This window comes from Silurus meridionalis, chromosome 18 (genome assembly GCF_014805685.1).
Source record: "Silurus meridionalis isolate SWU-2019-XX chromosome 18, ASM1480568v1, whole genome shotgun sequence".
NCBI lineage: Eukaryota > Metazoa > Chordata > Actinopteri > Siluriformes > Siluridae > Silurus > Silurus meridionalis.
Window position 1 is genome coordinate 17,618,897 of NC_060901.1, and position 25,379 is coordinate 17,644,275.

At 40.2% G+C, this 25,379-nt stretch overlaps 1 protein-coding gene, 1 long non-coding RNA gene and 1 pseudogene across 3 annotated transcripts; 2 read left to right on the forward strand and 1 right to left on the reverse strand.

Moving 5' to 3' along the window:
• Positions 1-2,195, reverse strand: part of LOC124401645 — a 31,235-nt pseudogene extending 29,040 nt beyond the window's left edge.
• Positions 2,196-2,336: 141 nt separating this feature from the next.
• Positions 2,337-3,645, forward strand: LOC124401655. Of its 2 annotated transcripts, none has more exons than XR_006928598.1 (4): positions 2,337-2,475; positions 2,556-2,620; positions 2,700-2,775; positions 3,293-3,645. It is a non-coding gene; the product is annotated as an uncharacterized LOC124401655 (long non-coding RNA). The 2 variants fall into 2 exon arrangements; XR_006928597.1 differs by lacking the exon at positions 3,293-3,645 and adding an exon at positions 2,868-2,984.
• A 6,149-nt stretch (positions 3,646-9,794) lies between these two features.
• Positions 9,795-23,701, forward strand: gpr37b (G protein-coupled receptor 37b). Its single transcript, XM_046874083.1, has 2 exons — positions 9,795-11,163; positions 21,861-23,701. The coding sequence occupies exons 1-2, from the start codon at positions 10,282-10,284 to the stop codon at positions 22,659-22,661; spliced, it is 1,683 nt and encodes a 560-aa protein (XP_046730039.1). The 5' UTR covers positions 9,795-10,281; the 3' UTR covers positions 22,662-23,701.
• Positions 23,702-25,379: the final 1,678 nt, after the last annotated feature.

Here is a 25,379-nt window from a genome sequence, read left to right on the forward strand (position 1 = left end):
AGTAAATAGAAAATGAATATACATTTAAAATGTATAAACCGATGGATAGATAGATTAGCAGGTCTTCCCAAAGTCTTTACTTTTTAGGGATTTGCCATTTTTTAAAGGCAAATATTGGAAGGTTTTCTTGTTATGTTATGACATCAATGACATCATCATTGTTCTGAAGGGATGAAGGGCTTAGCCACACTTGAATAGAAAAAAATTGGCACCAGTTATAAAAATAATTTATGGTATTATAATATTTATATCTTAAAAAAAACATGAAAACATAATTCTGATAAATATTCTGCAAAAAAGATGTGCTTAGATTTGTAAATCAGTTCTCCAAAGAGTCTAACTCAGATCTATTAATGTGTGCAGCGGACCAATCAGAGGACAGAAAAATGCTGATGCTACTCTGGGCCAGCTAGCTGGCCCTGTGAAGCGAATATGAAATTTGATTGGTTAAAGAAACAGAGCTATTTATTAAGGAGTCTATGGTAAAAGGGCCAGCAGAACAGACTTTGAAGGCCCTGGTCAGATTAGATTGACATGGGAGCACATAGAGGCTGAAATCTGATTGGACAAAAAATCCAACATCCACATACACGTACTGGAAGCAGTGCAGCCAAAAGATATGCTACGAAATGAAGAGAATAAACTGTTGGGAATAAATGTATACAATTTTATGGAACAAATACTAGAATTTAGGTTGTAAATGTAGGTCAGTGCTTCTGATAGTGCTTAGGCCAGCAGAGAAGGCTTTGCTAGCCCTGACCACCCGCCACTGCTATATAGAATAGAATAGAATGTAATGAGCATATACATTTTAGAGGAGTGGTGCATAATAATCAGAAAATATGTGTTCTGTATTAGTAGGATAGGCCTTTAAATGCTTTATACAAAATATTAATAAAAAGCAATGTGTGTGCTGAACTTATATATATATATATATATATATATATATATATATATATATATATATATATATATATAGATATATAGCAAAAGAAGGATACAGTAAATTTTGAAAAAAGTTGTCTTTTATAAAGCATGGAATGGATTGGATTGCAAATTTGGATTTGTTAATAAAATAAAGGAAGAATAGAATAGAATAGAATAGAATAGAATAGAATAGAATAGAATAGAATAGAATGCATTGTTATTCTTGCAATGCTTATCTTCTGCTTCTTTCGGTTTCTGCCATTAGGGGTCGCAACAGCGGATCCATACCCACCTGTCCTCTACATCTGCCACTTTCAAACCAACCACCTGCATGTCTTCCCTCACCACATCCATAAACCTCCTCTTTGGTCTTCCTCTTTTCCTCCCTGCTGGTGGCTCCATCCTCAGCATTCTCCTACTGATATACCCCATGTCCCTCCTCTGCACATGTCCAAACCATCTCAATCACACCTCCCTCACCCTGTCTCCAGAACATCCTACATGCGCTGTCCCTCTAATAAACTTATTTCTAATCCTGTCCATCGTCGTCACTCCCAACAAAAACCTCAACATCTTCAGCTCTGCTACCTCCAGCTCCACCTCCTGTCTTTTACTCAATGACACTGTCTGTAAGCCATACAACATTGCAGGTCTCACCTAAGTCCTATAAACTTTCCCTTTCACTCTTCCAGATACACTTCTATCACAATTCACTCCTGCCACTTGTGTGAGCCACTGGTAAACATTGGAATGCTAGCGTTAACTTATGATTGGCAGCTTGCCAACATGAGAAATATCTTCTTTGTGTCAAAAGTCTAAAAATCATATTGAAACTTAACTACATATTTGTTTTTGTGTATTCTAGGATAAATAAATTCTAGTACGTTTAGATTTACATTTGCGGCATTTAGCAGACGCCCTTATCCAGAGCGATGTACAAAAGTGCTTCGAGTCTCTAGCAATGAATAAATCTACACTGGTACGCTAAATTACAAACTTAATATAAATATAACTATTGAATTTTACAAAGCAAACTTGGAAAGTGCTAATTTAAGTGTTTCAGGAAGAGGTAGGTCTTCAACAGTCTCTTAAAGATAGCCAGAACAGAAAAGAGCCTTGAAGTATACTTACCTCTTTCCCTGAGAGAAGGTGGTACCAGTCGAGCAGTGCTGGAGGATCTCAGACAGCGTGCTGTAAGTGGGACCGCCATGGTACTTTAGTTCTTGATAAAGTGCTCATAAAAATTTGCAAAACCCCAGATATCTTTGTAGTTCTTTTACATTTGATGACACGGCCCATTCCGTTACAGCTTTAAAATTACTCTGGTCCATCTTTACTCCCCGTCAGCTGATGATATATCCCAGGTAGGTGACTGACTCTATGTGGGTCACCTTTCTTTGTGTGACAGAATGAATGAGGTTCAGGTGGTGATTGACACTCCTGACCACCAATCAGTAGCGAGCAGGCACTATTTAGAGTGGGTTGGTTTGAGCCTGGCATGTGTCACGCCCGGATCCTCCCCTTTTGCGGTTGCTAAAGACATTTCAGGTATGTGCTGCTAGTATGTAGCGTTGGCTAATAAGTTTTTCTTTGCTCATTGCACTAATGGCTCATTTGTGTATCCTTAGCCTGTCTTTTCAGTGTGTGTCCCTGTTGGATGCTGCTTTGGATCTGTTTATTGCCCTCCCTGCAGGTATGAGGAAGTTGTTTAGCAATGTTTAGCTTTAACGCGTGTCAGGTGGCGTGAGTAATGTGCAGTCCTTGAATTTCAGTTTAACAGCAGGTTATTTGAAGGCTGCGTATCCTGAGCGGTGAATTGATTCTCAGGAACTTATCTATCCGCGTTTGGTAAGTTGCTTCGGTTTGTTAGGGGGAATTACAGCATGTAGTTGCGCAATTACTTGTGTCATTTATATCTTGTATCATTGTTTGTATTATAGGATCCTCCTTCTCTCCTATCCTCCTTCTCTCCTTCTCTTCTTTTCGTCCTGGGTGATTATTGCTGCGATTCGACTTTTCCTCGCTGCGTGCCGAGTGAACAACCTCGGCTTACAACTATTTAAAAGGGAATTCTGCTGCTGCCATTTGGCTTCTGTGATTTGTTTTAACCGGTATTGTCTGGTCTACTGTGGGGTCGAGCAACGTGCAAGTATCGGGGCTGTCTTGAAGACGACGTGGCCGCTCCTTTTGGGTTTTGCTTCCTCAACCTTTTAATCAAGTTCTTCATTGGTTTTGTTTAAGCGGTGTATATGGTGAATCATATTGTGCTTGGTGACTATCCATCATATTACGGTGGAATTGTGACCTTAATTCGCTGTTTCCTTCCTTTCTGTCTGAGATTTATTTTGCTTTTGGTTTCTTTCAGGAGCTGGGGTCCCACGGGTGAAAGGTCTTTGGTGGTGCTATTTCTACATTTGCTGTACGACACTTTTGACGTGTATGAGTGGGTGTTTTGAGTTCACGGTGAGTTGTGTGGAAGTGTGCTTTTTGATAATTAGTGCTGATCACTCCGGTGGGTAACTCCAGCCCTGTATGCAATGATTTTATGTTTTGTTCATTTGGAAGTTGTGTAAATTTATTGTTTAATATTTTGTGTCCGATTGTTTATTTTTTGTTATTTGTGTAATTGTCACTGGACCATATTCACCAGCGAGAACATTTTTTTTGTTTTATATTTTAAAGCTAAGTTTTCAATAAACTTTGTATTGTTTTATACGATGCCCACGTTTCCTGCCTACACTCAATAATAAGGGAATCGAACTTGTGTGACCTAATAAACTCTGGGGTTTACTTCTATTTCCTGGGTATAACCCTCCCAGGTGGCGTAGTCGACTTGGTTAGTATATAAAGTTGAGCTTGGTTGTAACGAGCCCTTCGGCTCTCCCTCCCTGCACCATCCGCACCATTCGCTTTGAACAGTAATAGCTCAGGGAGGCGACATATTAAGAAGCAGTTTCATTGCACAAATCCATGGCCAGTGAGTGGGTAGCGTCATGGAACTCTTCTTGTTAAAACCCTTCCTCGGGTCATTATATTCTGTAGGGATTTGAATCCGTGCTTTGGACTTGGGGCTCTCAACCGATGTAAAGTGAAAAGGTAGAAGAGCAGGACTGTCCATGAAGCTTTTTTTATTCAGCTTGAGGACCACTGATATAATTACTTCTGGTGCCATAATATCACTGGATTATAAACCTGGAGCAATAGAAATCCCAAGATGATAGGGTTGGTGGGGGAAGTGATTATAAATAATACATTTATTTATATGAAATAGGTTTATTCATAAGGTTACTTTAATGGTTTGGTAAGTAATGTATCCACCACCTATTGAGCAATTGTCTACAGCGGTGATTTTTAATGGCATGATAGTTGGTACAAGGGGAAACAAAGGTAAAGCTACTTAGACAATACCTGGGCTTTTCCAAGTTGCATTGATTCAGGGGTGCTTGGTGGTTAGGGGTTTGGCGTGGTTCAGGAAGGGGGTGAAATTGCTGTGTGGGATGTTGATTCCAGATCAGGTTATCGAGCCGGATGGCCAGTGCGATGTACTGTGATAATGGGATGTACTGGTCTTCACAGGCCTTCTCAGCCTGCAGTATGAGAGACAGTCCTTTCTGGAATATAAAAACACAGCACAGTGTTGTTCTAGCCACTATGGCCAACTATGATCCAAAAATGTGACCTCGTAGTTGGCCGCCGAGGCTGATCCCTGATGCAGTTGTAAAAATTGGCTTCTTATGTCCAGTCCCCCTTCCAGATATTTAAACACGTCCTGAATTGAGCTGAGTAAAATGTGAGCATGAGTTCCACACCTGATTGTCATTCTCCCATACTGTTGAGGCCCAGTTCAAAGCCTTTCCGTTAAGTAGCGTTATCAATAGTGTGCACTTAGTGGTTTTCGTGCAGTAAGACTCTGATTAGTGCATACAAATCTACACATTGCACAGTTGTAGGAAACCAATTCAATTCATTTTTATTTGTATGGCGCTTTTAACAATGAACATTGTCTCAAAGCAGCTTTACACAGATAATGTGGTGATAAAAAATGTATGTTCTTTATAAGTAAGTTTGTCCTTGATGAGCAAGCCGGACTGTGGCAAGGAAAAACTCCCCGTGATGGTGTAAGGAAGAAACCTTAAAAGGAAGCAGACTAAAGAGGGAACTTATCCTCATCTAGGATGCAACGAATGTTCATTTATTGCACATATATGATGATGTGAGGTACAGTGATGATGATCAGAAGCGAACTGTAGTCCTGAGTCAATGTAGCAGTCTGTTGACATTAACTACAGTCCAATCCATTCTCAAAGCTCCTGTTCTTACTCCGGAATTTCATGGAACCACCCAAGACGTTGATGAGAAACCGTCCCAAGCTGCACAGAGTGGCCTCCAATCAAAGAGAACACTATCCAGAGGCAGGCTTGGACGAAGTGGGAAGATCCACGGAGGGAAGAAGGGCAATGGACGGCAGAACCGTCTTATCTTTCTTGAAGATGCATGGCATGCATAGTATCTAGGGCTTGTAGGAGGTAAGCATTTAGCAGCTTGGTGAGATTTGAGCTGATCCACGTAGGCTGCCAGCATTTCTCCTTGGTATGCCGCAACCACCCGCAACTTTTAAAGATACACTGGATTCTCTTTCATTCTGCAACATAGTGGCAGACTCCGATTGATTAGAATCCTTACATGGGTTTATTTTGCAACAGGATAAATCCAGCATAAGGGAAGTTGTAGAACAGAAACACTTGGTCGGGTAAACAGAAATAAAGGTTGCTACACAAGAAAGACAGATGAAGCATAAACATGGAAAGGTTTGGTATGTAATGTCGAACAATACTTCACAGAATTGTTGGGGTGAGCTTAGCCAATATAGCTAAGACTCAGCAAGTGACCCATTACCCGGAAGTGCTCAGTATTTAGGATAATGCTTCCTCTCGTGGTGTGGAGTGGGAAGAGTGTTTGGGATTGTTACAGTTACCTACCCTACACACATTCTGTATACTGATAGTATTATACAGTAAGTATTTTTTGTTACTGACAATACACAGTTATTATTGCTGCCTAGAAATATAAAATATAATAATATACACTTAGAACATCATAAAAATCTGTGGTAGCCAGTCAGAAGCAATGTGATATTAAAGTTAGAACCCCCATTATATCATCTTCCTCCTTTACCATCTCACAGGCTGGACATACATGAATCGCTGGAAAAGTTTAAATTCAGTCTGATGAAGTTTCACTGTTTAATGAACTGATTATAAACCAGGTAAATCAAACACTTCTGAATGAGATCTTCACAAAGGTCTACATAACAGAGGGAGACAGTGGAGGAGTCAATAAAGAACATGAGGTGAGACAGATCCAGGCAGCATCCAGGAGAACAACAACAGAGGAAGCACCAATCCCTCTGCTCTCATCTGGATCACCGCCCAACCAGCAGCTGATCAAATCCCCTATGAATGTATTCATCGAGTACAAGTAGAAGGGTTCAGTGACCCACAGAAGGAGGAGTATTTCAAGAAGAGAATCACTGATCAGATTCTGGCCAATAACATCATACACCTGAAGTCATTAAGAAGCCTCTACATTATGTGCCACATCCCAGTCTGCTGGATTTCAGCCATTGTTCTAGAGACCTTCAGGCCAGTGATGAAGTGAGCCACACCTGATTACCTTGTGGATAGGTTGGTGTGTTCTCATCATGTCTAACTGCAAATTCCTTGGTTACTTAGGCAGTTTGTACTAGGTGCTGGCCTGTACCGATATCTTTTCTTTCCCCTGGAACCAAATTTCCACTGGGGATGATTCCATAGTAACAGCGGTGGCTGCAACCCTGGATGCACTAGAAGGGTGTGATCTAGTAACCATTATGACTATATTGTTTCATGCTGTGATTTTATCATTCCACTAAACCTCAAATGTGTTTTATATAATTCAGATCTAAAGATTTGGCTCATGATATATTCATGACACTAGTTAGAGATGACTTTTTTCTAATAGTCATTAGTAGCCATTAAACAGTGGTAAATGGTGCTCTTGAAGTGATGGACATGTTCAGTAACAATAATAAAATAGCCTGTGGCATTCAAATAATGATTGGTAATAACAGTGTGGCAAGAAAACATTCCACAAATCACTACACCAACTCCACTAACATTGATTGTTCAATTAAACCAAGTTTCCCAGTTCATGTTGTTGGCACCAAATTCTGACCCTACTATTAGTTTGCTTCTCTAGAAATTCATTCCTGAATGCACTTTTGTCATGTGAGTCCCATATATATATACACACACACACATGTATATATATATATATATATATATATATATATATATATATATATATATATATATATATATATATACATAAAAATCATTACGTTTCCAGCCCCATGTTTGACTGTGGTAGTGAGGCAGTCTGCAAACATCTTCTCTCCAGGTCTCCATCTTACTTAAGTTCTTCCAGGTATTCAATAGTGGTAAGTTTTTAAATTATGTACAATTGAATTAAGAGAAAGTTGGAGCCTGACTATAGTCAATATTCACACCAAGGGCTTTTACTGCTGCAAATGAGGAAACAGAAAGGTGATCGTGGTCCTAATGAAAGTCCTACTGTATTGTCAGAATTACGTAGAAGGAAGTTAATACACATCTGCTGTTTAATGTTCTTTACACGACCCTCAGATTTATTAAGCAAGTGTCTCTCATCTGGCTTTGCAGAAACAAGAAGAGCAATGGAAGGTATTACCATGTTTTTAGCTTTTTTTTTCCTTAGAGGCAGCATATATGAAGAAAAGAAGCGATGGGATTAAAATGAAAAAAAAAAAAAAACATAAATATTAACAAAAATAAATTTCTAGTAATAAAGCCCTACAGTTTTGTTTGTATTGTGCAGACTTGCCAGGCGCATTTGTGCTACCTGTGCACGAATATATAGGCTGTTATAAATTATATAGAATATATAGAATGTTAATTGTTTGATTTTTATTTGTATGATCTGCATCCTCTAAATCAGGGGTTACCAACATGTTGCCCGCAGGCACCAGGTAGCCTGCAAGGACCACATGAGTAGCCTGTGGGCCTTTTATAAAAATAACTGTTTCCTACTTTGTTAAATCATTGTTGATAATTATTATGAGAAATCATTAACATGATCAGTGTCTTCACATAGATGAATATCATGAATTATTAATAATAACATACAATAAAAGGTAAATTGGGCAAATTTGTTATTTCGGATCAAACTGAAAACTGTGTGTATCAAACTGGTAGCCCTTCACATTAATCGGTACCCAAGAAGTAGCTCTCAGTTTCAAAAAGGTTGGTGACCCCTGCTCTAAATCTTCACAAATGGTTTTCATGAAAAAAACAGAAGGTCTAATATTGTGACACCACCACTCACCGCCAGGTGGTACTGGTGGATAGCAGTAATTTTTGTAATCGGCCTTTAGAGAGAGATCAGAAAGAGAGGGAGGTTTTTTACTAGTCACACACACATTACAGAGAAATTCTTACTTTACATAAAGCCATCAAGGCACAGGGTCAGCCCTGATACAGCACCCCTTGAGCACACAGGGTTAAAGGCCTTGCCCAAATGAGGCAGCTTTGGAGATCAGTAACCCAAAGTCTTAACTACTGAGCTGCAACTTCCAACAATGTTCAAAACATCATGTTCTTTAAATTTGGAATACACCAACATACATCCATTATCCAGATCTGCAGTTCAACTGATGACTGAAATACACAAAATACACAATTCAATATAAAATAGTGTGTATTTGTGAATCAACACATGATATGCACATATAATTATCATATGTATACTGAATTATATATTGTGCGTTGATATTAATATTGTAGTATTGTGTAGTTGTGCGGTTTAATTGTGGTACCGCGCCTGCGTATAGTCATATTGTAGTATTGTGTAGGTTTTTTAGTTCTACTGTAGTGTGTAGTTATAGTGTTGAACATTGTAGGTTTGTATTTATATTGTAGTGTTAGGAATGTGTAGTTAAATTGTGGTACAGTGTAGGTTTTTTTTTTGTTATATTGCAGTATTGTATAGATGTGCAGTTAGATTGTAATGTGTAGTTATACTGTAGTATAGTGTAAGTTTGTATTTATATTGTAACATATTTTTCTTTGTAGTTCAATTGTAGTATTGTGTAGTTGTCCAGATATATTGTGGTACCGTGCCTGCGTGTAGTCATATTGTAGTATTGTGTAGGTTTTTAGTTTTACTGTAGTGTTGTGTAGTTATATAGTTGAACATTGTAGAACGTTGTATTTATATTGTAGTGTTAGGATGTGTAGTTAAATTGTGGTTTTAGTTATATTGCAGTATTGTATAGATGTGGTAACGTGTAGTTATACTGTAGTATAGTGTAGTTGTGAAGTCATACCATTGTATAGTGTAGGTTTGTATTTATATTGTAATATATTTTTGCTTTGTAGTTCAATTGTAGTATTGTGTAGTTGTGCAGTTATATTGTAGTGTACGTTTGTAGTTATATTGTAGTTGTGTAGTATATTGTGGAACAGGTTTGTAGTAATACAGTAACGTTTGTTTTTCAATTGTTGTATAGTGTCCAGTAGTTGTGCAGTTCATTTTTAATCGAGATTAGCATTTATTATTGGTTTGTAGTTATATTGTAGTATTGTGTAGTTATTGTGTTGTAGTATAGTTGTGTTATGGATGAATAGATTTGTCCATATTTTTCATGAGTGTGTGAGATCAGAGTAATTGTGATTTCCTGTTATAATAATGACTCTCTCAGTGAGGAACCCGACACAAGACATTTATTATAACGCTGAGAAGCGTCATTATTCTCCGAGTGGGCGTGGCCGCCTGGCAGCAGCGGTGACGCGGGGGCGTGGCCTGCTGCTGGTGGCTGTGCTATGGCGGTTCGGGTTTAGTTCACCGCGGAAGTGCAGAGCTGCGGTTTTCTCAACGGGGTGCACCTTTGTGTAGTCGGGCTGCTCTCTCAGAGCTACACCCTCATACAGGTCCAGCAGTATCCATTGTGTTTTTGGAAGCGCGAAAAAAACGGATCTTTTTTTTTTTTCCTTTGCAGCGGTCGGGATTTAGGTGGGCGCGCCCGAGAGAGAGAGAGAGAGAGAGAGAGAGACGCGCAGGAGGGATGCGGACACTGAGTACTTGTCGCTGTTCAGCGGCGTGGCCGCGCATTGTGTGACCGCGCAACAATGTGCATGGAGAACGGATTTGTAAAACCGAGGTGCTCAGGTGCATGGACTGATATGGACTCATAGGATTTCTAGCGTTTGCAGTGTCTGTGCACAATGCACACAACGTGTTGATTTAGGAAGCATCAGCACCTTAAAGTGACACTTGACCATGTGGGGTTGTTTTATAACAAACATTTTTCTCTTTGCAAGCCTTGTGGCTATGGCAGTTGGGGACGATGTGCACAGCAGGGCATCCGGTGCCATGCGGTCTCCGAGGAGACAAGCTACAGGTCCAGCCCAGTGGATCCCTTCACAAGATGCCAGGACGCCCTTATTAATAAACAAGCGGAATAGTACATTTTTCAGACAAGGATGCAAAACTGAACTGTCCCGATGTCACTTTTTGTCACACAGGATGGACAGGACCACCCACGGTGACCGGGCGGCTTATTGGCGTGACTACAAGATATGGAGAAAGTTTGCAGAACGGGAACGAAACCACAGACACAGACGAGGTGCGAAGGAACACCACAAAAACCCGTCATGGGATGTGCATAAAAAAACAAGCAGACATACTAAGATGTCCCCAGATTTGCCTTTAACCTGGTGGGAACCGTTGCCCAAACCTTTGGCGCTCGCCTCCACTGATTCTCCATTCGATGCAACCAAACATGAGGAGTTTTACACCCGGCGCATTGCCCCTGATAACCCTTGGGACGCAACCCCTATGACCCCGATATACCCCGAAGATGAGGAAAACGAGTATTACCCCAACCCCTTCTACCCGGTCACAGACGAGACGTACACGGCCTACGCCATCACGTGTTTCTCCGCGCTCATTTTCGTGATCGGGATCGTTGGCAACGTGGCCGTCATGTGCATCGTGTGCCATAACTATTACATGAGGAGCATCTCCAACGCCCTTTTAGCCAACCTGGCCGTTTGGGATCTGGCTGTCTTGTTGCTCTGCTTGCCCCTTGTGGTGTTCCACGAGCTGACTAAAACCTATCTACTGGGCCACTTCACCTGTAAAGTTATCCCCTACATTGAGGTAACCGAGCTGGTCAAACTGTCCTACTATTATATTTTACAATTTACAGGGTTTTTTCTTTTCTTGCTGACTCCTTCTCTACCTTATCAGTTTGTTGATAAGCCCCTTCATCAGGTTAACAGTGAAAGCGCTACATTGGGGGAAACGCTAATGTAGGGCACACTAGGTATATACAATGCTCTGGCACCGACGCTTCATTCTCACCCTTGTATAAAATGTTCTCTTTTAACCATATTGGTTTCGTTTTTTTAAGTTTATATTCTATTTATCCAAAGAACGGCATATACTGTATATATTCTGGAAATGCACGCAGACATTACAAAGTCTAGTTTGCATGGAGAAACAAATTTCAGAAAGTGAAAATCTTCCTCAGTCTCAAGCCTCTTGCAAACTGAACCAGGTTTCCTATTATGATTGCCCTATTTTTAGTTCCATGTCCTTAACTCTGATTTCTAACCGAGTCCTTAATGATAAAGAAGCATCCTCATAACACAACGCTACCCCCACCATGATTCCATGTATCCCGTTTGTGTTAGTTTGACCAAACGTAAAGCTTTTTTGTCGAGTTCTCTTCACAGAACCCTGCCCTACCTGTGACGTTTTCACCCTTTATTACCCGCTCGTCCAAAGAAAAAACGTATTTTTCCTCTTAACCATGTTCCCCATGTTTTTTTGGTTAGTTAGAAATTTCGATTAGGCAAACCGTTCCAGCAACAAGTGCGTTCATGCCGATTCCATGACACTTAATTACACACTCCATTCATCTAATTATGTTATTTCCAATGCCAGCCAGTTGCAACAGACCTAACTATTATTAGGACTATATTTTATTTACCACTCTATCATTAAAATGAATGATAGAAACAAACATTCTGTACTGTAAAATGGGGTTGTTGTTGGGTTTTTTTTTCCAGCGAAGGCTACAATAGGTTAATTATAGAATTCTTTTGAATCTCCAGACAGCTTTTTTTTTTCGAGCGCATGTCTGTGAAGGCCAAATTGTCATAAGCCCGCTCTGTCTGCTCACACATACTGTCAAAAATTTAATTACATTTTTATTTATAAAGATTATGTGCATACAATTGCAGCAACTCATCGCTTAGATAAACAAGATTTTTTTGTAATTGCTTATATGATTATTAATTAAAAAATGTCCCAAGCACGTTTTTTTAATCTGCACTTGATAGCGTTTAAGAGCGTTTGCTTGAGTATGTGAGCCTTTTTGTCTGTTTGGATTCCATCTTGAGTTTTGACCTCAAGGGGTCTTTGTGATTGTGAACATCTTCAAACACCATCTACCAAAGACTAGGAAGAAACAGCACATTACATGGTCAGTTATCCGCTTCCTCAGGAGCATGTTCGGAGATCTGATTTCTCGGCTTAAATGGTGAACAGAGCATTAAACTAAGAACTCACGAAGGGAATGGCAATGATAAAAATCCATACGGTTGTGGCTCAAAGGTTTACTGCTCTGGGACTACTGATTGGAAGGAGTTTCAAATAACAGTACCCCCTTGTTAGGCGCTTTAACCCCTCGTCCGCCCCCTGTCTCGTCCACCCGGCTAAATGGTTAGACGCTTTGGATTAAAGCGTCCGAAAAAAATTAGATTGTATATCATTAAATTTTGCAATACAGAAACCTCAATAGACTGCAGGCAAAAAAATAACTGTGAATGAAAGCAAAGAAATGGTGTGGCATTTAAATTCTTTTAGATAAAAAAAATTTTATATTGAAAGCAGTCACTGAAAATATCCTGGTATATATTGCGTACACGTATTTATGCATCAGACATCCTGAAAGTATTTAATGATTATCTCTCGTCCTGTTGTACTGCATAAATTAGCAAAATAGAGCAATGTATAGTAATGTACCATATTCGCCAGTAGAGGGCGAAGCTTATGTTGCTACGGTTGCCTGGCGTGCAAAACTTAAATTGTTTGTACAATTTTGTAGTATCGCTGTCGACAGAGATAAACATTTGAGATGTAGAAATATTTATACAAAATATATATTGATTTTTTTTAAACTCGTAATGAAAAAAAAAGAGTGCACTTGTCAATTATCCAAATGCACATCCTGTCCAAATTGGGCACATGTGAGAATGGGGTCGTTCAGCTAATGAGGCAAATCAGGCCAGATTTGTGTCATGAAGTACAAATGACTATCCGTTAAGCTTCGAGATAAATCTGTGAAGAGGATCTGTGAAGATTAAAACGTCGCACTTCCTAAGGAGCGCCGTGAAACACCGAAACAGTTACGGAGCTGAATTCGAAGAATTCGGTCAAACGTAAACAACTAACAATCCGGGCTTCAATGATGTGGTGGTGTTTACCAGAAGGAAGGCACTTCTGAGAAATGCCAGGTTAGACCAGGTAACACCAGGTAACACTGTTCCTGAAATCAAGCACGGGGGTTTGGTTTTAACCAGGAGGAACTGGAAAAGCCAAGAGAATATTCTAAAGGAAAACCCAGTCCAGGTTTTCAAACATCTGCATTTAGAGTGAAAATATATCGGAAAACTTAAAGCACAAAGGATTGGCTTGGGGGGTTTGGGGAAAAAAGGTTTTTGGAATGGCCAAGTCAAAGCACAGGTTTCAGTATGATGTTAAATCTCTGAAAATTGTGGGGGTGGGAAGGAATCTGAATGTGCACAGATAGAGACACCATTTCTTCTACACTAATCTGGATAAATTTGAATCAGTTAACAGATCAGTTTAAAAACACTACGCATCCACACTCTCTTTTTCAGTCGATTCCCAAAAGTATTGGGTCACCTGGTCATCGCATTCCACATTTAGTCCCAATTTGCTCTAATTCTTTCCACTCTTCTGGGAAGATGTTCCACTAGATTTTGGAGTGCGCTTATAGATATTTGTGTTCATCAGCCACAAGGGTGTTATGAAAGGCAGGTACTGATGTAGGTGAGGAGACCTGAGGTGCAGTCAGCGTTCACATTCATCCCAAAGGTGTTCAGTAGGGATGAGATCAGAGCTCTATAGCAGGCAAATCAAGATCTTCCTCTCCAAAGCATGGATCTTCAAAGAGGTTACTTTGTGTTTCCAAGTTCATGTGAACGCAAAAAAAAAAAAATCTAAACGCATCTAAAGACGTCCTGTACAATCGAGTGCCTCCAGTATTGTGGTAACACTTATAGCAGGAAAGGTCAGGTGACCCAATACTTTTGGCAATATAGTCTATCTGCGTAATTTTCTCCCCGGGATTTATTTACTTTCTGGCTCTTGGAAACGTCGTGCCAATGTTCAAGAAAAGGCACAGTCACATGACATGGCGTCATTATCAGCACTGCGGGGGTTTTTTATTTCAACCGATCCATTTTGGTGACTGTTTTCCAAAAGCTACGTTTTCATTGGCTTAAAACACCATCTCAGTGCGGACAGGAGGCGAAAAACGGAGAGATAAATACGTGTTTTTAAACGAAAAAGTACAACATTAGTGTGGACATGACAAGTTTGGCAAGAAAGGGCCATTTATTTTTTTATTTTTTTATAATCCAAAAATCAATGAGTGAATATTTTCCATAGCAGTTTCGAATTATTCCCCAAAAAATTGCTGCCAATATTTCTGAAACATGTGCTGTGATAAATCCAATTTATCAAAACATCATGATATTACCCAGTTTTATGCTTACTATAAAATAAATCTTGGGACAAAAACGCTTTAGTCGTGGTAAGCTATTTTTATTTATTTATTTATTTATTTTTGTGCATTGGTTGTTGCAAATATGTCACCAAAGTGTATAATTTTTCTATATAATTTCTCACATTTTGTGCACAAATAATATCATATTTAATCCAAATACTTTATTGACCTCTATAGGGAAATTATTGGGTTGCAGTTGCTTGTAGTAAAATAATATTAAACTAAAAAAAAAAGAAAATAAATCTTTATATCAAGTTATATGTTAATTAAAAAGAAAGTGTGTAGCAGCAGGTAAAACGGACGGCGGAAAAATCAGACTGCAATGATAGTTATAAGTTATTGTACATGTAACAATTATTGTTGTGGCACCGAAATTATTGCCCAAGATATTAACATTATTTAGGTGTGGCATGAAAATCTATAACCATAACTATATCTGTGTATTTCAGCAATTTTCTTTGCTTTAATTGCCCTTAAGATCAGTACCCACTATAAGAAATGCTCATAGCATAGCATCAGATAGCTATTCTATCGGTGTGAATGAACAAATCTATACGCTTCATAATAATTTTACGCTTTCATATGACTCAGGAGAGGACAAAAATGCCAGGATTCAAGTTTGACACTCTGGTTCCAGAGGCTGCATAGAGCAAGACTGAGCACGTCTGCATTCCAGGCGACAATGGATGAGAGCAGCGATGTTCTCTTCTACCTTTTGTGTCAGAGATTTCCTCAGTAAAGAAATGTTGATTTACGTAATCATGGTATTTTTTTTTTTAGGACAGCTCGCAAAGTGTTCATTATGCACGTGTTGGGATTTTTTTAAATATATGAAGTCATTTTGTGTTTTTTTTTTTTTCTACTTCAAGCCACTGATCCTCCCGTTTCTTTATCCCTTCATAAGATTAATTGTAGGAGTGTAATGGTACACAGAATTCACAAATCATTTACAAATGATTCATGAATCGTGTACCGGTATGGATCAAGTAGCCACAGGCGGAGACCAAACAAACTCGCTGGACCTCCGATTTGTTCGATTGCATTCTGTACAGAAACCTTTTACGGACCCTAACAGTTCTGTACGAATACATGCACTGTTACGCCACTACTTGATTGCAACCCTAATGTCTGGAACCCATCATGTGATTATAGAGTCTGATTAGCCAATAACCAATATATAAATATGTTCAGAGTCACGTCTTTGAGACGTTCTTTGCTGTCTATACTACAGAATGATGGTATCTAAAGATTTATTGCCATTGGTCTATGCATCATACTCGGTGTGTGCATCCACGTTGGCGCCCAATTTCCTGGAGAATTTATGCATTCGACTGCTTCACATAAAACACCATAACCATTATGGCTTTGTCTGTAGCCCACGCCCCATGCCTGCCTGCACTCCCTCACTGTAAACCCATTCATCAGCAGGGAAGAGTTATTGCCCCACACTGCTAAAAGGACCCCCTCCACCAACACCCACCCAAAGAACCCTGTATGAAAGAGGCACTAAAGGCAGATTAATAACTACAGCTGTCACTGGGCTAAGAGCTCTTAATCAGGAGTTTAATGGACCATAATTGAAGCCAGTAACACTGAGTGGCATGTCAGCCGGCGCTAGGAAACGTGCACGGCCCAGTGTATCACGCACGCAAGTCACAGGTTGTGGTTGAGAGAAAAAGCAAGACTAACTTGCTTTTACACGTGAATAAGCCTGAATACGAGGAATGCTTTTGGCTTCGTCTTACCATTTATTTGAAATGCACCAGGAAATCACAGAAATTTCCCAATCACATTTTAAAACTATTTGGCATTAACATGCATTCTGGATGAACCAGTCATTAATCTTTATTCGTTCATTCAACCGCATCCACTGCGTCCTGAGTCAGTTACAATCGCACTCTTCTCAAGAGGTGGTCTGGGATGGAGGAGTTGGAGTGAAGTCGTCAGAATTATTCGAGAGTTATTCTTTTTTTTTTTTGCCAAACTTCAGCCATGTCCACCCAAATAAGTTTTCGTTCGAATATTTTTCTCTCTGTTTTTTGAAAACGCTCTTCAACATGATTCTTTTGTAAAAACGCAATGCAGCTGGAAATTGGAGTTCTGGAACCAGGTTCACCTGAGCAACTGATGAATTAGCTTGAAATCTCCATTTTCACAGGGTGGATGCGAAAAAAGGGTATTTTAAGCTAATTCATCAGTTGCACAGGAGAACCTGGTTCCAGAACTTCAACTGATTGAATAAGAAAGGACATTAATCCTAATTACATACTCGGGTGCTCATGATATGATGACATTACATGATTCTCACTGCCTTATGTTTGTAATGTAAACAAATCATACTTCTATTGTCACCCAAATAACGATGGGTTTCCCTTTTATACCTGGTTTCTCTCGGGGTTTCTTCCTCACGCCGTCTAATGCGCATTTTTTATAGTTCTTTTGATTGTTGCTCGCCAGACCGTACGAATATATTTCACACGTCATGCTGTAGAATCTCAGTCGCCATAGACTGCAAGAAAAAGTCTCATCTGAAAATTTACGTCATCAAGCAGTGACACGTCCAGACCTGCGTTCTCTTGCTAGAAGCAAACCGAATCAATCTGTAGCGTTCATTTTGTTAATTGATAATAAAAACATCGTACCCCATTACACACTCCTTTTCTCTCCATAACTCGCTTAGTTTCTCTTCTCACAGTACCGTCCATTCCGACATTTTTCCTGAGGTGGTTCGAAGTCGTCGTGCTAATCGCATCTCCAGTTTTGTCACACTGCCAAAATTTCTTTTGGTGAACATGTCAAACCAGTGATTAAAGACTACAGATTATAGTCTAGGAATCTAATAGGATTTACAAAATCTCAGATGACCAAATCTGGGCCAAAATCGCAGTGTGCACCTGACTTCAGGTAGTTTTTCCCTCCCACAGTCTTGCTTATTGAGGATGAATACGCCTGAAATTAAATCTAAGTGAATTTTTACTTTAATTCGTACATTCTGTAAAGCTGCTTTGAGACAAAGTTTTGTGAAAAGCGCAATAGAAATCAACTTGAGTTTAATTATGTATTGAATTTTTAGTTTGAAACCTTGTGCTAGCAATACGTAAGCAACGCAAGACTGGTAATCTTTTCTCCACCATTAAACCGATTGATAAAGGCAATTCTGGAGGAGCAGAAACGAACCTTTCTCTCAGGATGATTTTTAAGTTTGGTTAGCCCAACGTTTGCACATCGTTGGGGCAACTCAAGGTTGACACATTGCAAATATATGAATTCTGATCCCAAGTTTGAACCGATTCAAAATGCTTTACATTCTAACAGCTGTGTATTTTTCCTGTCCGCTTGTAATCGAATCACTCGAGACAGATGTTAATACCAGGTGTGAACAGGCCCGCAGAGAAAAACTCTCGCTGTCCCTTGGCTTCGTAGTTCTCATATACAGAAAAATGTTGCCCGCAGCCCATAATACAAAGCATGCGCGGTTGACTTGGTGCAGTTAAATGAACCACACGGGAAACCAAATTGGTGCCTAGGGACAAGGCCTATTAACTACAGGTATAGAAGATGGTAATTTGTGTAGCTGTAAATGCTGCAAGCATTCTCAATGGCACTCTATTTGACAGTGTTTAACAATGCATATAGCCAACTTGCTAGGGAGCATGCAGAAAAGTCAGTCCTGGGCCTTTATTTATTTATTTTTTATCTCGAGAGCAATAGTGAGGAATTTATTTCTCAATAAATAAATCTGGATCTGTGTTTACACCCATATGGACTGAAAGCAGATAATAGGAAAGACTCTCAGACTTATTGTTCGGTCTAAAAGCAGCTTTTTTTTTTGTTTTGTTTTGTTTTGTTTTTTTATAAAGTTCCACTTATCGAAGATCGCAGTCAGGAAACCGCACGTCAAAATAAACTAATAAATTAAAGCCGTGCCATTAACATAACGGATGTTATGATTTATAACGGCTTGTGCTTTTGGTCAGCTATTCAGTTTGACATGGACATCTAAGGCAAGCTTTTTTCAAAAATTGTTACCTTGCTAATGAGTTGTTTTTTTTAAATTCGCCCCATCAAAGATTCATTAAATATTCAATCCAATTCAATTCATTTTATTTTTGTAGCACTTTAAGCACCAGACATTGTCCCAAAGCAGCTTTACAGATATAAAGAGTTTATAAAGTTGGAAAGTATAAGTGTATTCCATATACGTTTATCCCTAATGAGGAAGCCAGTGGCAACTGCAGCAAGGAAAAGACTACGAGATGGCATGAGCAAGAAACCTTGAGAGAAACCGGACTTAAAAGGGAACCCATCCTCATCTTCAAAACTGAATATTCTTCTTCTTCTTTCGACTGCTCCCATTAGGGGTCGCCACAGCGGATCATTTGTCTCCATACCACCCTGTCCTCTACATCTGCCTCTTTCACACCAACTACCTGAATATCCATTCATTAAAATTTCATTAGGGATCGTAATATTCACTGATTCGTATAAAAGTTAACCATGTGATGCAATGATTAAAAAAAGTGTTTAACAGACACAAGTTAGCATTTACACCCGTAAAAAGCGATTTATTAATATATAATTATTAGTAGCTGCAATATACTTTTATTATTTACAAAGTGACCAATATTCGATATGTAGATCGGTAAACTGTTTCTCGAGCGTGTTCTCTCAGCACCTCTGCTGCTACGTGAATATGACGTATCACAACAATACGGAGACCGAGGCGTGTCCTGAGCGTTACATCGAATATCAGATTAACATGGCAGAGGTAGAGCTGCATCTTCCTGGAGACCGAACAGGAAAAGAACATGTAGTTTTATTTAATTGTTTTATTTTTAATTTTTTTTTTGTGAAAGTGCCATGCTGAATTGTATTACATCATATTTTTTTCTATTGCATTGAATTTTTTAGCAGTTTGTTGATATCAAGTACAGTCCAAATTCATCCACATAGTACTGGAGTTGCCCAGAGTGGTCTCCAAATGAAGAGAGTAGAATATGCTGAAATTAAGTCTTCTTGAGACTTTTGCTAAAACATTGCATTATGACATGTGCTGCATTTTGAAAGCTAGAAACGTCACTTGCGTTGTCTAGCTTCCGAAATGCAGCACGTCATAATTAACATTTGTGTATAGCATCGCCTCACAATCAGGCCAGCACCCCCGGAAAAGAGTTTTTAAAAGTGTTTTGCAAACCTGTCAACAAATGAACGCTGCACGAGAAAAGTTCCCAGGGACTGAACAAGTTCGCTTGTCTGTCAAACATAATTTAGCCTCCGGACAAGGCTGGCACCGTCTTTTTTCATTTCTTTTTTTTATTATTATTTTTTTTTTTTTTAACACTTACAGTGCTGTATAAGGCCTTGTAATCTTCATTTTGAAAATGCCAACACGCTCATTTCATATACTGAGTCCTGGCCTTTGTTGCAGCGTTGCATTTCGTCGATTTTGTTTTTTTCCGTGACCGTGAGTGGACTGCATTTCAGAAAATCAGAACCTTAAATGTACACTCCCATTTCACTTGGAAAAATCAGAACATAAAGTACTTTATTGTTAAAAGAACTAGTCTTAAAATTTTTTGATACAAAGCAGCAACACGGGCGTAATCACGGCACGCAGGAACAGCAAAAGCTGCCCAAGCGTGTGAAGGACACTCACAACTTCCAAGTGCCCTATATAGGCTGAAACCATGTTTGCGACGTTGTCAGGCACCGCGCAGGCAGCGTAGACAACAGTCAGTGCCACCACCACACAGTTCATGCGGCTCTCCAGACGCATCTGCTTCTTGTTGCCCCGTGGGCACCCGCGCTCAGCCTGGCGCGCCGTGGCTAATGAACTGCCTATCGTAAACAGAGCGGGCAGGCAGAAATAGCACCCAAAGCACCACCAGAGCCTGGCACTCTCATAGGCCAGGCCTAGCGTATAAAGAGTCTCAGGCATCGTAGTGGAGATGCGTTCCAGGCACCGCTCAGCATCCTCCGTGTCCGAATCCTTCACGGATGTCTAACATTTAACTGCGTATGGATCACTATGGCGCGATATGTAAAATGGCCTTGTTGTACCCATACAAAGCATTTTAAAAGGTTCTATAAAATAGAAAGGATTTGGTGATTGTAAAAATGACAGCAAGATTTTCATGAAAGAAAGAAAGAAAAAGTTTTTGGCTATGAGTTAACCAACATTTTGGTCCTGTCATTTTCTTCCAGTCCTCCTTGCAGAAATGCTCCAGATCTTTAAGATTGTGATTGGATCTCTCCTGAGCACATTCCTCATGCTGGAATGTGACATTTTTCTTCAACTTCAGTTGTCTGCCTGCAGGTCTGTTCCAAAATAGATTGGTAATTGGAGCTACCCATGAGTCCCTCTGTCAGGAGCACCGGACACAGTTTAAGAGCAACACCATGCTTAGCTGTGGAGATGGTGTGTTTTTTTTGGGGTGATAAGCTGTAGTTTTGCACCAAACATCTTATTGGGGGCCTTGAGCATTTTTGGAGAAAAGAAAGAGTGATTGATGTTACATGCAGGAAAAGAGCTATTTTCATGTTGCGGAGGTCTCTCAGCAGCCTTGGTTATATGCGTTCTTCTTGTCCTTTTGTCAATTCCAGTGGGAGTTCCGGTTCTTTGTCACTGTGCTTCCCTTTTTTTCTCCACTTGTTGATAAGGCCTTCATGGGGTTCCATGGTGTATCAAAGGTTTGGGCTATTCTTGTGTACCCCTCCCTGGATCAAGATTGATATCCTGTGCATACTATGCAAGTTTCAGCAATAGGGTGAAATCTTTCAGAAACATTTTTATTTTCCATCTGAAACATTTCACTCGTCTAAGATAATATTATGGGTTCATTCTGAGCACAGTCACATACCGTATCATACATATTGTTTTTTTTTTTTGCATTTTATTGACCGCTGTATTTCAGTGAAATTTGGACAATGATCACAAAAAGCTTATAACTGCTTCAAATGCTCACGTTGAAAGTTAATCTGGACTGAATCAGTGGGTAATGTAGACTAAAAATGTGGTGTTTTCTGTGTGTTTTAGGTAGCCTCTCTGGGCGTGACCACCTTCACCATTTGCGCCCTGTGCATCGATCGATTCCGGGCCGCCACCAATGTGCAAATGTACTACGAGACCATCGAGACGTGTGCGTCCGCTGCTGCTAAGCTCGCCGTGATCTGGGTCGGCGCGTTACTCTTAGCGTTGCCCGAACTCCTCATCCGGCAGCTGGTGAAGGATTCGGACACAGAGGATGCTGAGCGGTGCCTGGAACGCATCTCCACCATGATGCCTGAGACTCTTTATACGCTAGGCCTGGCCTATGAGAGTGCCAGGCTCTGGTGGTGCTTTGGGTGCTATTTCTGCCTGCCCGCTCTGTTTACGATAGGCAGTTCATTAGCCACGGCGCGCCGCATGCGCCAGGCTGAGCGCGGGTGCCCACGGGGCAACAAGAAGCAGATGCGTCTAGAGAGCCGCATGAACTGTGTGGTGGTGGCACTGGCTGTTGTCTACGCTGCCTGCGCGGTGCCTGACAATGTCGCAAACATGGTTTCAGCCTATATAGGGCACTTGGAAGTTGTGAGTGTCCTTCGCACGCTCGGGCAGCTTTTGCTGTTCCTGCGTGCCGCGATAACGCCCGTGTTGCTGCTTTGTCTTTGCCCACCGTTTGGCCACGCGTTCCTTGAGTGCTGTTGCTGTTGCGCGAGAATGTTTGGCGTGGCGGCCTCCTCCGCCGTGGGCAGTGACGATAATGAGCACGAATGCACCACAGAGCTGGAACTGTCGCCCTTCAGCACCATCCGTAGGGAGATGTCCAACTACACGGCGACGGGGTCCCACTCCTGAGCGATGCCACTGCCGGCGTATAAAGTGGTATCAAAAAGTTTTAAGACTAGTTCTTTTAACAATAAAGTACTTCATTTATCTACAATTACACACTATTACCTTCAAAGTAGTCCCCTTGCACACCTCCCAGCATTCCTGCCACTTCTGGAATGTGTCCTGAAAGTGTTCTATTAGAAGCGTGTCAAGCAGCTTCACAAAGATTCTCACGGGAGCTCCGCAACAGTGTCAGAACTGCGACGTTTGAGCTGGATCTTCGTTTTCAGGAAGTCTGCAGGAGCCAAATCTTGCGAGTAGAGTGGGTGCAGAAGTGAGATCATGTTGTTTCCGGCGTAAACTCACGTGTGAGGAGAGCTCAGTGACTGGGTGCACACGTGGCCAAAATAGCACCAGTTGCTCAGCTCACGTACACAGGACGATGACTTATTAGGCACACTGTCTTATTAGGGTTGGTGCTCCCTGTGACTGTGCGTTCAGCCATGTGCTGCCATCTGGCGTGTTACAAAACTAGTCTTGAAACTTGTTGATACCATGTGGTCAGTGTCAGTGCCAACAATACGACCCAGTGTGCTGCACAAGGACACGCTTTCTGACTTCTGTAAATACTCTGACCCCTGTCTGATAAAGTAACATGCAAAACGTAATTTTTTTTTCCCGAAATATTCTTTGTATTTTTCCGTGTTTTTTCAAATCTAGTGACTCTTTACACCATTTTTTGCACTGCCAGCTGCTTTAGCTTTATTTATATGTCTCTGCATCTTACTGCTAGTAACATTCCTACTTTATGATATCTGTATATGACAGTATGTTCCCTTGCCTAGACCTTAACTTTTAATGAAGGTGATTGTGTAAATCTGTCTTGAATTGCTTGAAGCAGTACACCGGAACACCTGAAGAAAAAAAAACTGTGTGGTTGTGTGTGTGATAGCAGAAAAGAATAGTAGATCTCAACACTACGCTCTGTGTGCTTAATGGTTTGTAAGTCCATTTTTCTATAACCGGAAGAAATTCTCTTTAATAAACTCAAGTGTTTGCCGGGGAAATGGAATATCGTTGGGAATTCTTTGAGAAAATTGTCATCAAAATATATATACAGTATATTCAGTGGGGGAAATCATTATTTGGTCCCCTGCTGATATGGAATGAACATAATTTTTATGGTAGGTTTATTTTAATGTAGAGACAGAATAAAAAAAAAAATCAAAGAAAAACATCAAAGAAAGGTTATAAAATAATTTCTATTTGGTCGAGTGAGATAATATTTGATCCTGTAACAAATTAGCAAGGCTTCTGACTCCCACAGATCCAAATTATTCCCGTCCCTTTAGGAAAGAACTCCTAATATCAACTCGTTATGTGTATAAAAGACACCAGTCACTGAATTAACCTCCATTCAAACCTTTCCAACACCATGGGAAAGACCAAAGAACTGTCAAAGGATGTCAGGGACGAGATTGTAGACCTGCACAAGGCTGGAATGGGCTACAAGACCATCAGATTGTTGCCCTGGTGCTGGAAGACTCACCCATGACCCATCTTCAATGTCCTGGCTGAGGCCAGAAGGTTCTCATCCAAGATTCTACAGTGAATGTCCCCGTTCATGTGGTGAGGTCTTCCTGTACCCTTAGCAGAGAAACAGCCCCAAAGCAGAATGTGTACTCCTCCATGTTTGACAGTGGGGATGGTGTTTTTCAGGTCATATTCAGCATTTCAAATCGATGTCAAAGAGCTACATTTTGGTCTCATCTGACCACATCACATTCTTCCAAGTCTACTCTGAATAATTTAGGTGTTCTTTTGCAAACTTCAGACGGACCGGTTCATGTGCATTCCAGAGCAATAGGACCTTGGTGTGTCACAAGGAGCTTGTATGTAATTCTGGGCTGATCCCTCACCTTTCCAAGAATCATCCTCACCCCATGAGATGAGATTTAGCATGGACCTTCAGAGCGATTGAATTATCTTGTATTTCTTCCATTTTCGAATTATCGCACCAACAGTGGTCTCTTTCTCACCAAGCTTCTTGCTGATGGTCTTGTAGCACATTCCAGCCTTGTGCAGGTCTACAATCTAGTCGCTGACATTATTTGACAGCTCTTTGGTCTTGCCCATGGTGGTGAAGAGGTTTAAGTGGAAGAGGTTGATTCTGTGAAAGGTGTCTTTTATACGCATAATGATTGGTATTAGTAGTTCTTTCTTAAAGGAACACGACAAATTTTGGTTTGTGGGAGTCGGAATTCTTGCTGGCTGGTACGGGATTAAATACTTATTTCACTAAATCAAATACAAAATGATTTATATATAACATTATAATATAATATAATATATATATATAATATATTTTTTTCATTCCATACATACCTTGTCAGCAATTTTTTTTATTACAAGAGGTTTTTATTACAACCCTCTACACACACATATACAACATGCTAATGAGGAAACGATAGCATGCTTTGTTGTTTTTTGTTGCCTTTTATGATACAAAATGCAGATACCACAGATCTGCTACAGCTGTACATGAGCTTATCTGTGTAACCGTATTAGCTGTCAGACTGAATGAACAGATCCAGGCAGGGTCTGTTTTTTCTCATAGTGAGGGAGAAGGGGGAAGCCTACTTCCTCCACTAATAAAAGCTGCTTTTTTATTTTTTTTGTCATATTAAGACATTTTATCTGTTGGTTAACCAGTGTTTACAGGAATCTGAGGTTTGAGGTCGTTGC